Source organism: Eurytemora carolleeae, unplaced genomic scaffold, assembly GCF_000591075.1.
Source record: "Eurytemora carolleeae unplaced genomic scaffold, Eaff_2.0 scaffold620, whole genome shotgun sequence".
Lineage (NCBI taxonomy): Eukaryota > Metazoa > Arthropoda > Copepoda > Calanoida > Temoridae > Eurytemora > Eurytemora carolleeae.
The window spans coordinates 40,937-56,973 of record NW_019396554.1 but is presented as its reverse complement, the minus strand read 5'-3'; the positions used below and the strand labels follow the sequence as shown (position 1 = coordinate 56,973).

General features: G+C 31.0%; 3 protein-coding genes across 5 annotated transcripts in view; all 3 read right to left on the bottom strand.

The window, feature by feature from the left end:
• Positions 1-421: 421 nt before the first annotated feature.
• On the bottom strand, positions 422-7,207 carry LOC111705405 (zinc finger protein 70). 2 transcript variants are annotated; one of them, XM_023477942.1, is made up of 13 exons: positions 7,125-7,207; positions 6,352-6,447; positions 5,680-5,770; positions 4,660-4,715; positions 4,367-4,397; positions 3,826-3,860; positions 3,589-3,707; positions 2,366-2,517; positions 2,155-2,262; positions 1,693-1,787; positions 1,231-1,289; positions 603-668; positions 422-530 (listed from the first exon to the last, which is right to left on the bottom strand). In XM_023477942.1, exons 1-13 carry the CDS (start codon positions 7,185-7,187, stop codon positions 440-442), a joined length of 1,062 nt encoding a protein of 353 aa, XP_023333710.1. In that variant the 5' UTR covers positions 7,188-7,207; the 3' UTR covers positions 422-439. The 2 variants fall into 2 exon arrangements, with proteins under 2 accessions (XP_023333710.1, XP_023333711.1); XM_023477943.1 differs by lacking the exons at positions 3,826-3,860; positions 4,367-4,397.
• Positions 7,208-7,216: 9 nt separating this feature from the next.
• On the bottom strand, positions 7,217-13,713 carry LOC111705404 (zinc finger and BTB domain-containing protein 14). Of its 2 annotated transcripts, none has more exons than XM_023477940.1 (9): positions 13,687-13,713; positions 13,397-13,484; positions 11,659-11,842; positions 10,552-10,985; positions 10,095-10,164; positions 8,822-8,917; positions 8,353-8,485; positions 8,108-8,191; positions 7,217-7,836 (listed from the first exon to the last, which is right to left on the bottom strand). In XM_023477940.1, exons 1-9 carry the CDS (start codon positions 13,706-13,708, stop codon positions 7,229-7,231), a joined length of 1,719 nt encoding a protein of 572 aa, XP_023333708.1. In that variant the 5' UTR covers positions 13,709-13,713; the 3' UTR covers positions 7,217-7,228. The 2 variants fall into 2 exon arrangements, with proteins under 2 accessions (XP_023333708.1, XP_023333709.1); XM_023477941.1 differs by having other exon boundaries at positions 10,095-10,152.
• Positions 13,714-15,085: 1,372 nt separating this feature from the next.
• Positions 15,086-16,037, bottom strand: part of LOC111705395 (synaptosomal-associated protein 29) — a 5,479-nt gene continuing 4,527 nt past the window's right edge. The window contains exon 7 of the mRNA XM_023477925.1: positions 15,086-15,177. Within this exon, the coding sequence (XP_023333693.1) occupies positions 15,086-15,177 (92 nt within the window). The remainder of the gene's footprint in view (positions 15,178-16,037) is intronic.

Sequence of the window (16,037 nt, the reverse complement as noted above, 5' to 3'; positions counted from 1 at the left end):
TAGCTTTAGTAAGGGTAATTGTGCAGTTTACTTTTGTGTGTAGTAGGGGTAATGAATAGTTTACTTTTAAGCGCAGTAAGGGTAATTTTATGATTGACCTTTAAGCACTGTCAGGACAAATTTACCGTTTATCTTTGAGTTTAGGACGAGCAAGTGTACAGTTTATCTTTGAGCAAAGGATGGGCAAGCGTAATTTCACCTTTGGGCACAGAATGGGTAATTGTACAGTTTAGCTTTGAGCGAAGTAAGGGCAAGTGTACGGTTAACCTTTGGAGTACAGTAGGGGTAACTGAATGGTTTACCTTTGATTATGAACTAAAAGGGCAAGTGTATGGTTAACCTTTGAATACAGTAATGGCAAATGTACGGTTAACCTTAAAGTAGAATAAGGGCAAGTGTACGATCAACCTTTGGAGTACAGTTGTGGTAATTGTAGGGTTCACCTTTGAGCGCAGTAAGGGCAAGTATACGGCTTTTCTCCTGTATGACAACCTTCATGATCTTTTCTCTCGGAAGTATGCGAAAACTTTCTAAAATAAATTAATTTGGATGTAGTATCAAAATGAAAAAGAGAACAAAGTTTAAAAATATATATGACCCACCTTATGCAAGGAGGGAACCGGCAAGCATAAACTTTAGAGCTTCCATCATGAATTCTTGTATGAACTCTAAACCAAACATCAAAATTTTAATATTTTAAATGAGGAAGAAAAAAATAATCAAACTACGCTCTTTTTTTCCATTTAGTACACAAGGAAAAAACGAGAAAAACTACTTTAAAAGTAAAATTGTTTATGTTAATTAAAATGACTAACAAAATATTTACAAACAAAACAAAAACTTTACCAAAACAAATGTTACTTTTTCTAGTTATTGTTTCAATCTATATGTATACTTTGCTTGTCTGGGTGTCTCTTTGTTTGTTTGTTTGTATCCAATAAACGTCAAAACGGCCGAACCGATCGGGCCCAAATTTTGTGAGAGACATTACCTTATCCCAGGAAAGGTTTATGAATGATCAAAATTTCAAAAATTACCCTCCAACAGAATTCGATTTTTATTTAATTTTGAAAATCCACGAAATTTTTTATAAAATCCGCGAACTTTATTTGTTATCGTTTTACACTGTTGACAAAGAAAAAATGTTCGAAATTGAAAAAGAATATGGGCGCGAAGCGCCCTGAGAGACTATCAATGGTAAATACTACAAATCTAAATTTTGATAGTTTCCTTAAATTATGTTTTATTGAGAACTCTTTACCACAGATATTACATTTAAACGGTTTCTCCTGTTTCAAAAATATATAATAAATCAATCATATTTTTTAAGGGGACTGTCGTCTTAGTTTAAAGCGGTTATACCCAATTCACAGCGGTACCCTTGACAATCTAATCAATAATGTGGAAGATACCGTCATTTTACTGACTTGAAATGTGCTTAATTTGGATAATATTTCTAAGGTTTCTGAAGAAAGAAAAGCGCCAGTCACTTTTGCAGGGAAATCAAATAAATCAAATAAAAAATAGACAGTTTTCAAAAAACAAAAAAAAAATTGATTCTAAATCAGAAAAAGCTTTTAATGGTATCGTTGTGAATTGGACATGCAACTTTATCAAGAGAAGGTTACTTAAAATTACGTTTACAGTTCCTTATTCTTTCTAGCGAGGATTGATTGATTTCCGCCTCAATTCCTTGGTGTGAGTTCTCATGTGATTTGTCAGCATACTTGTAGCGGTAAATTCTTTCTCACATATTGCACAAGTGTGCCCAAGTTCAATCTTAACATCTAAAATAAAATTTTTGATTTTTTTTTAGTAAGGGTTGTTAAACGTTCTGGTTAGTTTTTAAAAAAAAACTTTTAAAAAAACTTTTGAATTGAAACTGTATTCGAATGAAGTTATTAAACTTGTTTTATCCTGATAAAAAAATGGAAAAACAAACCAAAAAAACGATCGTTTTAAGTCGTTCGTTTTTGGTTCGTTTGTTGCAGATATTTTCTTTCGTGATAAAAATCTGGCATAGTGTAAGAACAGCAAATGCTTACTGTTAAGAATAAATAATTAAAAAAAAACAGTTGCTTACTTTATGCGAAAAACGACTAACAAAACGTTTTTTATGTACAATTAAAATATAATGTTAGCTCTAGTCCTTACCTAGTTCATGTGAGTGATTCATATGTCTTGACAGTTTGATAGAATTTGAAAACTTTTGATCACAAAGCTCACAAGGAAACGGGGTTGTGTGCAAATTGGAATGCTTTTCTAAATAATAGAAATGTGTAAATTCTTATAAAAATACCTTTTTAATATGCTGAGTATCAAAGAAAGCTGTCAATGGTCAATAATTAATGCAAAATGAACTTGCCTAATTTGTACTTTGACGGAAATGATTTATTACAAAAGGAACAGCTGTGAACTTTTGCGGATTTATCTCCTCGGAGTTTGGTAGATTTTCCAGACTCAATATTTTCTTTCCCCACATGTTCTGCTTTTACATGTTTCATTAAAGCAGTGTCTCTAACAACAAATCAAATCATAAAATATTTCAAATTTAAAAAACGATCTTTGTTTTTCAGAGTCTGAATTTAATGAATTTGAGCCGCGTATCAAATCCGCCAAAAACCGGTTTCAATTGAGCGCCGGCTTAAATCTTGAAACATTGAATACAATTTTAAGTGGAACCAACCATATTAGAACCGCGTCTCAAATTTAAGCTGCGGCTCAAATTCTTTAAATTAGGCCTCAGATTTATTAGTTACAATAAGATTGAAAACAGTCGCGTCCTCTATCCAAGAAACAATGATAAAAACGATTATCCCAAAAGCCGATTCTGATCAAGTATGAATTAGACATCAATGTTTTTAATTTTGAAACCCGATTATTTTCCTTTGTGGTTTCTCAACAAATGTGTTTTGCGAATTTTTATAAACTGCAGGAAATCATATTGGAATTATCATAGTTTTTAAACTAGAAAAATGAAAAAATCTTTAATAGTTTTTATCAGATAAACATATTTCAAGGGTACCGCTGTGATTCATCTTTACGTTGAGGGTTACTTGAAATTATACGTACAGTCTCTTTAAGTATCTTATCACGGACATTTTTTTCAAGTTACTGCAGTCATATGTTTATCAGGACCCTCTGGTTCAAGTTGAAATGATTTATTCCAAATATTACATTTTTTATATTTTCATATTTTCAAAATAAAACTCGGGAATGTACTTTTCGACACAAAACAAAATGTTCATTACAAAATGATAATAAATCTTGGCGCACTTTAAGCAAAGAAAAATAGGTGCACTTTAGCAAGAAAAATGGGTGCACTTCAAAGAAAGAAAAATGATGGCACTTTAGCAAGAAAAATAGGTGCACTTCAAAGAAAGAAAAATGGGTGTACTTCAAAGAAAGAAAAATGGGTGCACTTCAAAGAAAGAAAAATGGATGCACTTCAAAGAAAGAAAAATGGTTGCACTTCAAGCGAAGGAAAATGGGTGCACTTCAAGCAAACTACTCATTTAAAAATGGAGAAAAAAATATTTTCATGTCATGGGGGAGGGGGTTAAAGAAAACAAAGTTTTGATTCAATGCCTGGAAAAGGACTGTCCACAAATCTTGCAAGAGTACGATCGACAGGTTTTCATGTGATCTTTTAAAACATGCTCATCAGCTAACACTTCATCACATATTGTACAGGGATATGTTTCTTCCTTAAAATTCCCATGTTATTAGATTTATTAATAAAAACATTAATTTTTTTTAAAAAAATGGTCAAAATTATGAAAAGTGATTTTAAAGATATTTAATTTAAATTTCATGGTTTCCTGCCGTGGTTAGGAACTTAGTTCTCACAGGAGAGTACTCTTAATATTTGTATTATTTTTTTCTCGATTCAAAGGAAGTAGTGTACTTAAAGCCAAATTTCAATTCTGTAACTAAAAAAGATTTAAGTTTTTGTTGTAAAAACCAAATACTATATAGATGGGAATTTTTGTATTGGGTTTACATTTTCCTTTTTTTTCATTATACCACCTGAATTAATTACTCATAGTGACTTTCGCCGTTTAACCGCTCTTAGTTTTAAATTACGATTTTAGCTATTTTTTCCCAATAAAGTCGATCCACTCAATTTTGATTCTTTAACACAAACTGGTTCATGAGTTATGAATACAAGCACAGAGATTACAACTTTATATATATAGATACAAAAAATTCCAACTCAAAGCTATAAATAGGTTTAAAATAATTATAATAGGAATTTGGTCTGCAAGCTGAATATTTCAGGTCCTGGATACCATTGAAATCAGGTTTAAAGAATTACTTAACTTCAAAAGAATGCCGTTTTTATGTAAAAAAAATAACAATATTCCTGCTATTTCCGATTCTACGAGAAAAACACCCTAAAATATTAAAATGTCAGTATTTTCAGTTTGTTGGAATTGTAAATGTAACCACCAAGCAATCAATCAATCAATCAGTCAGTCCATCACTCAATCCTTTTACTTATGGTTAAAGAAAAATTGTTAAAATAAAGAAAACTAAATAACTAAATGAAATGTTATTTCTAGACACAACTTACAGAAGAAGAAAAATAATCCAAAACAAAAATGTTTTATTTAACTTTTGCGAAAACTCTGACGTCTAAACTTTTTAAGTTCGTACCTCTTCTAATTTGATTTCGGGTTCAGCGGCTTCGCACTTCCCAGAACTTGAAGAGGCTGAAAAATCAAAGTATTAGTCCCGTACTAGTTAAAGGGACTAAGACCGAATTTAAAGAACTTGAGTCGCGGCTTAAATTTGAAACACGGCTAAAGTATGGTTGGTTCCACTTAAAATTTATTCAATGTTCAAGATTTTAGCCGGTTTTTTGTGGATTTGAGACGCGGCTCAAATTCATTAAATTCGGACTTTGTAAACGTAATTTCATGTACGATTCACAACAGTGCCCATTAACCTTTTGTCTGATCCTCTTTGAAGAAGATAACCACATTTTACTAGCTGAAAATGGAGTATCTTCGGGAACCATGTACGTTTCTTTTCTCTTTTAAAAACTAACTATATATTAAAATTCAAAGCAATTGTTTTTTAAATTTTTAAATATTTTTTCCTTAAAAATTAAATCATTTTTATCAGTGGAAAACCCCATTTATAATTTATTTAATTATATAATGCATTTTTAAATAAAATAAACAAAAGAAAACATTCTCTTCGAAATGGAGGAAAAACTTACTGAACTGAGAGAAATACTTTCTGTAAGGAAGGAGAAACTTACTGAACTGAAGGAAAACTTACTAAATTAAAGGAAAAACTTACTAAATTGAAGGAAAAACTTACTAAATTGAAGGAAAAACTTCTTGGATTAAAGGAAAACTTACTGGACTGAAGGAAACCTTACTAAACTGAAGGAAAACTACTGTTTTGTACAAAAAAAACTTACTGAACTGAGGAGAAACTTACTGAATTGAAGGGAAAACTTACTAAACTGAAGGAAAACTTACTGTAATGGAGGAAAACTTACTAAACTGAAGGAAAACCTTTCTGAACTGAAGAAAAACTTACTGAGCTGAAAGAAAAACTTACTGAACTGAAGGAAAGACTTACTGAACAAAAGAAAAACTTACTCAAATGAAGGAAAAACTTACTAAACTGAAGGAAACTTACTGAACTAAAGGGAAAACTTACTAAACTGAAGATATTGATTTATAAGCTGATGAATCTCCTGAACCGTGTGGGAAGGAAGCAGGATAGAATCACACAATGATAAATTAAACTCCTAAAAATTAATCCTTAAAGGAACAGACGTTGTAAGTGACATTTAGAGAGAAATATGCCAAATGCACAACGATACCCTTTAAAACTTTATATGTGGAAGATATCGTCGTTTTATAGTTTAAAAATGGTTAATTTTTTCTATTTTCATCGATTGTTTCTTCGCAAATTACTTAAATAAAATAATCAATGTTTAAAGTAAAGAACATGGATATTTCATTCATTTTTTATCATCATACAAAGCTTTTAAGGGTACCGTTGTGAATCGTACATTGATTCGAGTGACCCTCCATTCAATAATGGCGATGCCAGATTCTCAAAGGTACCATTAAAAGCTTTTATTGATCAAGTTTTAATTATATATCAATGTTTATAGCTTTAAAAACTGATTATTTTCAATTGCAATTATTTTACAAAAATGATTTGCGCGTTTCTACGAAAGCTTAAGAACATAATAAAACACTACTAACAAGAACGACAATATCTTCAGCAGCATTATTTATAAGATAAAGGTTTCGATGGTACCTTTGTGAATCTGTTCCCTGAGTGTGACAAGAAATCAACCCAAAATATGATAGAACTTACCAGTGATATTTCCAAGGCTGGAAAAATAAATCCTACAATAAATTTATTCAACTCCAGCTCTCCATCAACACAACGTAGCTTTAAACTGCTCAAATCCTTAAAATTAAATTAATAAATAAATGAGTAATTGAAAGGATGAATGCAATGAAGAATCAATTAACGAATAAATAAATGAATGACAGGATGAATAAATAAAACGATGAATGCAATGAAGAATCAATTAACGAATAAATAAATGAATGACAGGATGAATAAATAAAAGGATGAATGCAATGAAGAATCAATTAACGAATGAATAAATGAATGACAGGATGAATAAATAAAAGGAGGAATGCAATGAAGAATCAATTGACGAATGAATACATGAATGACAGGATGAATAAATAAAAGGATGAATGCAATGAAGAATCAATTAACGAATGAATAAATGAATGAAAGGATGAATGCAATGAAGAATCAATTAACGAATGAATAAATGAATGAAAGGATGAATAGATAAAAGTAAGAATCCATGAAAGAATAATGGGAAGAATGAATAATTGAAAGGAAGGATGAATTTATAATGAATGACTGAAAAAATTAAAGGATTGATAAGGAAATGAATGAATGAATGAACAATGCCTATTTAATGAGAAAATCAAAGGAATGAAGAAATGCATTAAGATTGAAGGGAAAATGAAGATGATAGAAACAATATAGTAATATTTCTATTTTAATCTGATAATTCTACAAAGAGAAGACTAGAACCTTGGAAAGTTCCATTTAAAGCTTACTTTAGTTTGAGCGTGAGACCTGAGAATAGAACTCAAAAACTCCAAATGTTTCTCCAATTCCATTTCTTGAAATGATTTTCTTTTAATATAAATCTGAAATATTTTTAAGCAATGACAACTTCAACAAGAAACCCAAGATCTTGAAGACCATCTCTAAGTTGGTCAAGTTGAACTCTGTTCTGTGCTCCGACATCAAGTTGGACTCCGTTCTGTGCTCCGACATCAAGTTGGACTCCGTTCTGTGCTCCGACATCAAGTTGGACTCCGTTCTGTGCTCCGACATCAAGTTGAACTCCAGTCTGTGCTCCGACATCAAATTGAACACCATTCTGTTCTCCGATATCAAGTTGAACTCCAGTCTGTGCACCGACATCAAGTTGAACTCCAGTCTGGTCTCCGACATCAAGCTTAACACCGTTCTGTTCTCTGATATCAAGTTGAACTCCAGTCTGTGCTCCACTAGCAAGTTGGACTCTGTTCTGTTCTCCGACATCAAGTTGAACTCCATTATGTGCTCCGACATCAAGCTTAACACCATTCTGTGCTCCGACATCAAGCTTAACACCGTTCTGTTCTAAAACCTCCTCTTTAATATCACCAGAAAAACTGTTCCCGGTTGAACTGTTGAGTTTACAACTCTGTTTGTGTCTATACAAGTTTCCAGATCTTTTAAAGGATTTTCCACATAGGTTGCAGGAGTGTTCTCGTGAACCTGAATGAACAATGCTTAGTTTAAAGGTTCTGTCGCAGGGGTCCATATAATTCCATATCTTCACCATTATTTACTGAGATATTGAAAAATGTCATTGATGCAACGCCTCCTTTTAAGATAATTTGCTTTTTCAATTAAAAAATACTAGTTTTTAATTATTTTTTGTTTGTACATTTAAAATAAAATTTGATAGATTTCTGTTTTTTGGCGTTCATTGAAATCATACAAACAAACAAACAGACGCACGATAAAATATAATGAAAAGCTCAACCTGTATGAATTGTTAAATGATCTTTTAAAGATGCACGGGAGCACAGCTCTTTATCACAGATATCACAAGCAAACTTCAATTCTCCTGAATTATTAAAGTTCAGTCTCAATATTACACTTTTTTCATTAATTCTTTTTTTCGAAAAATTTCTATTTTTAAAACTATATTTATTTATTTATTGTTCACATTCTTAAAAAACATAATGAAATCTTTAAAATTTTTAATCTTCAAATAATATTAATTACCTGTATGTCTCTTGATGTGTTTCTTCAAATTCCAATTGTTAGTAAATTCTAATCCACAAACTTCACAGTGAAATGCTTTCTCACCAGTGTGCTTTATTGAGTGTCTTCTTAGATGACTGGGAGCAGAAAATATCTTTAAAATATAATCAATCAATCAATCAATCTATCTATCAATTATTCAATATTAACCAATTAATTATAATCATGTAACTAAATAATTCATTGATGAAAGAAGTCAGCTAATCAATCAATCAGTCAGTCAATTAATCAGCCAATCTGTCAATAAATCTGTCAGTGAATTAATCAGTCAATCCGTCAGTCAATCTGTCAGTCTATCTGTCAGTCAATCTGTCATTCTATCAGTCAGTCAATCTCTCTGTCCGTCAATCACGAGATAAAAGTCAATCAATAAGTCAAACGCTTGATACTTGATCAATGATTTATTTAGTGAATTAATTGTATGATTTACCTTGCCACAAACTTGACATTGATATTGTTGATTGATTGATTTCTGTTTTAATATTTTTACTCCGGGCTCGGTAGAGTGCAGGTTTAAAATATGAACCTAAAATTACAAGATTATTAAAACTTAAACGATGCCCCCACCACCCCCACCCTCAACCTCCTCCCCTTATACCCAGCCCTATTTTTCGAACGAATTCTTTAAAACAAATATCCCTGCTTAACTCCAGTTTATGATGCTTTATAAAAAGAACGAATTCTTTAAAACAAATATCCCTGCTTAAGTCCAGTTAATGATGCTTTACAAAAAGAACGAATTCTTTAAAACAAATATCCCTGCTTAAGTCCAGTTAATGATGCTTTATAAAAAGAACGAATTCTTTAAAAAAAATATCCCTGCTTAAGTCCAGTTAATGATGCTTTATAAAAAGAACGAATTCTTTAAAACAAATATCCCTGCTTAAGTCCAGTTAATGATGCTTTATAAAAAGAACGAATTCTTTAAAACAAATATCCCTGCTTAAGTACAATTAATGATGCTTTACAAAAAAGAACGAATTCGTTAAAACTAATATCCCTGCTTAAGTCCAATTAATGATGTTTTATAAAAAGAACGAATTCTTTAAAAAAAAATATCCCTGCTTAAGTACAGTTAATGATGCTTTATAAAAAGAACGAATTCTTTAAAACAAATATCCCTGCTTAAGTCCAGTTAATGATGCTTTATAAAAAGAACGAATTCGTTAAAACAAATATCCCTGCTTAAGTCCAATTAATGATGCTTTATAAAAGGAACGAATTCTTTAAAACAAATATCCCTGCTTAAGTACAATTAATGATGCTTTACAAAAAAGAACGAATTCGTTAAAACTAATATCCCTGCTTAAGTCCAATTAATGATGTTTTATAAAAAGAACGAATTCTTTAAAAAAAAATATCCCTGCTTAAGTCCAGTTAATGATGCTTTATAAAAAGCACGAATTCGTTAAAACAAATATCCCTGCTTAAGTCCAATTAATGATGCTTTATAAAAAGAACGAATTCTTTAAAACAAATATCCCTGCTTAAGTCCAGTTAATGATGCTTTACAAAAAGAACGAATTCTTTAAAAAAAATATCCCTGCTTAAGTACAGTTAATGATGCTTTATAAAAAGAACGAATTCTTTAAAACAAATATCCCTGCTTAAGTCCAATTAATGATGTTTTATAAAAAGAACGAGTATTCAGTACAAGGAATATTATTGGATTTATAGATTTACAATATTTTTTCAATTCTTACCATTAAATAATCCTTCCTTTGGAAATATTCTGGACAGAAAGAGCATTCAAATCCTTTCCTGGAAACCTTTCTTAACTTGGAATTAGCATTAGAATTAGCATATTCTTGTACTTGTATCCTGAAGTGTATAAAGTTTAATCAATCACAGTCGCATATATAAAACCGACAAATTTGAAATTTTTCGCGCCATTCAAGATTGTATACAGAAATCGAAGGAATTCTCTAATTTAGAAAAACCGATTTTTGATTTTTCTCTACTATATTCAAGGAAGAACGGGTTAAGAAAATCAAAAGTGTGTCCAGTGGATACTCAGATTAAGTAATCGAGATTAAGGATATCTCATTCTAAAGTTTTCAGCTCTGTTTAATTGGGGGAATTTGTATACAAGTGAACTACAACAAAAAGACACAAAAAAGAAAACATAACATTTTGTTTCAAAACCAATTCCAAGCTTGCCTTTCAAAACTTTGTTGACGCTGAATTCCATTAAATTCTGGATTGATTTGATCAATAACTATTTGATCTTCAATTTGATCTTTATCTAAATTTTCATCAGCGTCCATATTTTGATCATATGAATACTCTTCCATTTCAAGATCTCCATCATTTTCATCTTTTCCATCATCTTTATCCAGATCATCTCCATCATCTACACTATCTCCATCCCCTCCATTATCTCCATCTCTATCATCATCTTCAACTTCTTCCAAACTTTCCTGAATTTCTAAACCTTCTTGATATTCTTGATATTCTTGATATTCTACTTGATCATCTTGTTCCAAATAATCATTATGTTGTTCTAGCATTTCCTGATTTTGTTCCCCTACCTCCTCTTCATTTTCACGATCTCTTTGACATATGTCTCTCTCAAATTCTTGATTATTTACGAGCTATAATAAAAAAAGATAAATCGAATAAATAAGAAAATATATGAGAATAATTTTAAACAAAATAAAAATTCGATAACTGGACTTTAAGATAATTGTTGGGTGGTATTATACAATAACTTGTGTCCTAAGCCCAAACAATGTGCTTCCAAAATATGAAAACAATCCCTTTAAGTTTATTTCTAATTAGGAAAACAATCCCTTTAAGTAAAGGTGAGTCCAAAAAAAAGTATTTTTGCAATAGTTTGGAATAATTGTTGATTTTTTTAGTGGTACTGTGTGAGTTAAAAAAAAAGAACAATATTCCCAAGGTACTAATGCAAGAAAAGTTATCTCAGAGGTGTACGCATTTTGTGTACTGCAGTGTACTGTGTTTGGGTGAAAAAGTAAACACAAGAAGGATTTCACAGCCTGACATGGAATCCATTTTCACAAAAATAATCTATAAAATATTCTGGTCTTAGGAAACTATTATGTGAATTTTCAAAATTATCAAAATTAAATGCTTTTATCCTCCTCGGATACTAAACGAACACTGATGCATCTATTCTTGTTTAAAAATTCCACCCCGAGAGAACTGGTTTCAATATGTACGCAGAGTATACGCGACCGCAATTAACTTGGATATTCCAAAATATTGGAAAAAAATGCTCTCTTATCTATTGTTGAATCTAACCTGGATATCCTCCTCCTCTTGAAGAAGAGTATCCAGGATGTTGAATATCTCCCTCCTTGTGTAGTCCGGGAGTATAAACATCCTCTCCTCCAGGTTGAGGTTTAGCTCCAGGGTTGGGAACACTAGGGAGAGGCAGAGACTGTTGATGGGTAGCTCTCCATCCTCACAAACCAGGATACAGTTACTGAAATAGTAATTAATGATGATAATATTGATCATGATACATATTAATAACGTTTTTTTAAACTGAAAAATGAGTGCCGGGAAACCAGAGTGTACATTGTACAATGTGAAATTCAGAAACATCATCATTAAAAGAATTGAGTTTTTACCAAAAAAGCTTTTTTATCCCTATATCTTTGCAACATGTCAGTATAAACCTTTGATATTTCAAACTTAGATTATATGATCCAACAGAATTCATATTAGTTTGAAATATCAAAGGTCTATGACAATGGATTGCAGAGATATAGGGATTAGAAGATCACAACTTCTGGCAATAACTCAATTCCTTTGCAGTACTGTACAGTTAGTTTATTTTCCAGTATTTGTGTATATTTACATCTTGCAGTACTGTACAGTTAGTTTATTTTCCAGTATTTGTGTATATTTACATCTTGCAGTACTGTACAGTTAGTTTATTTTCCAGTATTTGTGTATATTTACATCTTGCAGTACTGTACAGTTAGTTTATTTTCCAGTATTTGTGTATATTTACATCTTGCAGTACTGTACAGTTAGTTTATTTTCCAGTATTTGTGTATATTTACATCTTGCAGTACTGTACAGTTAGTTTATTTTCCAGTATTTGTGTATATTTACATCTTGCAGTACTGTACAGTTAGTTTATTTTCCAGTATTTGTGTATATTTACATCTTGCAGTACTGTACAGTTAGTTTATTTTCCAGTATTTGTGTATATTTACATCTTGCAGTACTGTACAGTTAGTTTATTTTCCAGTATTTGTGTATATTTACATCTTGCAGTACTGTACAGTTAGTTTATTTTCCAGTATTTGTGTATATTTACATCTTGCAGTACTGTACAGTTAGTTTATTTTCGAGTATTTGTGTATATTTACATCTTGCAGTAATGTACAGTTAGTTTATTTTCCAGTATTTGTGTATATTTACATCTTGCAGTACTGTACGGTTGGTTTACTTACCAGTATTTGGTTATATTTACATCTTGCAGTACTGTACGGTTGGTTTACTTACCAGTATTTGTGTATATTGACATCTTGTAGTACTGTATAGTTGGTTTACTTACTTGGAATTGTGTATATTCAGATCTTGCAGTACTGTACAGTTAGTTTATTTTCCAGTATTTGTGTATATTGAGATCTTGCAGTACTGTATAGTTGGTTTACTTACCAGTAATTGTGTATATTAAGATCTTGCTGTACTGTAATGTTCATTTTCTTACCAGTATTTGTGTATATTAAGATCTTGCAGTACTGTAATGTTGGTTTACTTACCAGTAATTGTGTTTATTGAGATCTTTCAGTACTGTATAGTTAGTTTATTTACCAGTATTTGTGTATATTGAGATCTTGCAGTACTGTAATGTTGGTTTACTTATCAGTATTTGTGTATATTGAGATCTTGCAGTACTGTATAGTTAGTTTATTTTCCAGTAATTGTGTATATTCAGATCTTGCAGTACTGTATAGTTAGTTTATTTACCAGTAATTGTGTATATTGAGATCTTGCAGTACTGTATAGTTGGTTTACTTACCAGTATTTGTGTATATTGAGATCTTGCAGTACGCTTTGTTTGAGATAAATTTCATGTTTTCCGATATCAGACTTCAGGCTTACAAACTCTTAAAAACACCAAATAAACTATTTATAAAAAAAATACAAAATACAATTAAGATAATAAATCAAACATAATTTGAAATATATCAATGAAAGTGCAATTTTGGTTGATATTAGTTTTTAACATCGCAAAATTAGAAGGAAAAATAGCGCAAAATTTGCGAAAGAAAAAATAAATGAAATAATTAAAATGTTTATTTTGTGTACCCTCAGTTTCCTCCTTTGACATTTTCTCTGAAAAGTTAAAAACTTTGTTAAAAAGACAAAAACTATAAACTCATAAGTTTTTGATAAAATATTTCACGTAAATGAAACTGATAAAATATAATTAAGATAATCTATATAAATTTTTTTATATCATTCAAACCATCAAATATTCAAAACAGGGAGCTTCTAAAGTGTACTGCAGTGTTCACATTTCGCCCACACAACATGAGAATCTGATTGTTTACTTTCCCCCCAGACTGCTGTACAATTTCTTTAAACATCTGTTGCAAATATTTCTTGATATAAAACAAAGGATGAGAAAGTAAATTAACCGGGAAATAATTCCTTCTTTCCAACCATTTTAATTTCCGACTTTTTTGCAAAATAAAGGTAATATTGTAAATTTTCAACGACATATAATGTTACATTTATCCATTTACAAAAACAATCTATTTTAATAAGGTCACATTAAAAGTTATGAACCATCTTTTGCCCCCCCCCCGTTGTAAAAAAAGACTTAACTCAATTTTCGTGTTTCTGCAGAAAGGGTCCTCCATTTCTGAGTGATAATTTAAATGTCGTCTTTAGATTTCAATTATAATCAATTATAACATTACATTTCTGCTCGGCAAAAATGGCATTAAAACTGTTAAGCTACAGGGTTGAGATAAGACGTAAAGACGACAAGTACGGAATTACCGTCCAAAGAGTTTAATGTCGTCATCAAAGTCTCATTCTAAGTGGGAAACCCTGTCAAAGCAGAGTAAATTCAGACTCTGTTATAACAAGCCAAACTAAAATGTCTTCTATCTTACATTAATAAAAATATTCTTTAAAAGGAGTTTTCTTGAAGTATAATTTGTGACAGNATTGGATCGTCCACATCATCTAATGGGAAAATAGGGTTTCTAGCATGTAAGAAGGTTGAGTTGAAACGATATTTCGGTTTAGTCTAATTTACCTTGTTATGATCATAAATACTATAATTTGACGAATATTAATACATAACTTAAAATGCGATTCAAGCATATTAATTGCTCAACTGATATTGCAGTACTGTACAGTGTGAACTGTAAATGGTGTACACAAAGTGTACAGCGTGAAGTGTGAGAGATTGATTGTGTACTGCACCAGGCTCTTGTTTACTTTTTACCCAGAATTTTATTCATATCTCTGTTCTGACGATCCACCTGAATAATAATGATGATAATGATGGTAGTGATGGTAGTGATGATAGTGGATAGTGATGATAGTGTAAGATTAAATGTAGGGGCACGTGATATTAGATAGATAAATATATCTAGGCATTATTATAACAAAATAAACACATGATTTTTTTTCTGTTTCGAATCACCAAAATTGATTCATAATAAAAGGAGCGGGGGGGGGGTACTCAAAGCTATAAAAACAAATATATTAGTTTACCTTTTAGTCGAGCCAATCCCATAGCCATGTCGTCAAGGTTTTTGTCTAGCACAGCATCAACATCCACTATTCAATTCAATTATTATTTGATCAATAAATCAATAAATCAACAAATCAACTAATCAACAAATCAAATAATCAACAAATCAACAAATCAACAAATCAATAAACCAATAAACCAATAAATCAATAAATCAATAAATCAATAAATCGATAAATTAATAAATCAATAAATCATTAAATCAATAAATCAATAAATCAATAAATTAATAAATCAATAAATTAATAAATCAATAAATTAATAAATCAATAAATCAATTGAAATACTAAATGAAAATTAATTGGATATTGAAATAATAGAGAAAGTACAGCGTAGGGCGGTCAACCTGATCACTGGTTTAAATGGCAGGACTTATGAGGAGAAGCTTAATGAACTAGGTTTATTGTCACTGAAGGACAGACAAACCAAACTTGACTAGTTCAGCAAGGTTGGAGTAGATGCTACCAGGTTAACTCGTCATACAGCATATCAAGACAATCTGATACCAAAAAGATCAAGAACTGATGTCAGGCAAAACTTTTTTTCTAATCGTGTTGTTCCAAAATGGAATAAACTTCCAGTAGAAATAAAAGAGGCAAGGACTTTAAACATATTTCGGACCCTGCTGGACTCAATCGACATTGGACAACTATAAAATGTACGCAATATCTATCTGTGCAAGGAGTATTTAAGTGTGGAGAGCACTATGTAGCAGGACATGGATGAGAGATCATTACTTCGTGACGACCTACTGGCATCCTCACCTATGTTCCTAAAGGAGCCCTGAGGATTACTCTCCAAGTAACAAGTAAGATAAATCAAAAAATAAATCCCTGATCTATTAATTCACTTATTAATGAATAAAAGGATGAATTAGTTCAAAAAC

Excerpts from the sequence above, each read along its gene's own strand:
- LOC111705405 (XM_023477942.1), bottom strand. The coding sequence starts at position 7,187 with ATGGAATTGGAGAAACATTTGGAGTTTTTGAGTTCTATTCTCAGGTCT. Across the intron at positions 3,708-3,825 it reads GAACTAAGTTCCTAACCACG|GAAGAAACATATCCCTGTAC; the intron begins GCAGGAAACCAT and ends GGGAATTTTAAG. Across the intron at positions 1,788-2,154 it reads GAATCACTCACATGAACTAG|ATGTTAAGATTGAACTTGGG; the intron begins GTAAGGACTAGA and ends ATTTTATTTTAG.
- LOC111705404 (XM_023477940.1), bottom strand. The coding sequence starts at position 13,708 with ATGTCAAAGGAGGAAACTGAGG. Across the intron at positions 11,843-13,396 it reads CTCAATATACACAAATACTG|TAACTGTATCCTGGTTTGTG; the intron begins GTAAGTAAACCA and ends TTACTATTTCAG. Across the intron at positions 8,918-10,094 it reads AAAGGAAGGATTATTTAATG|GTTCATATTTTAAACCTGCA; the intron begins GTAAGAATTGAA and ends TTGTAATTTTAG.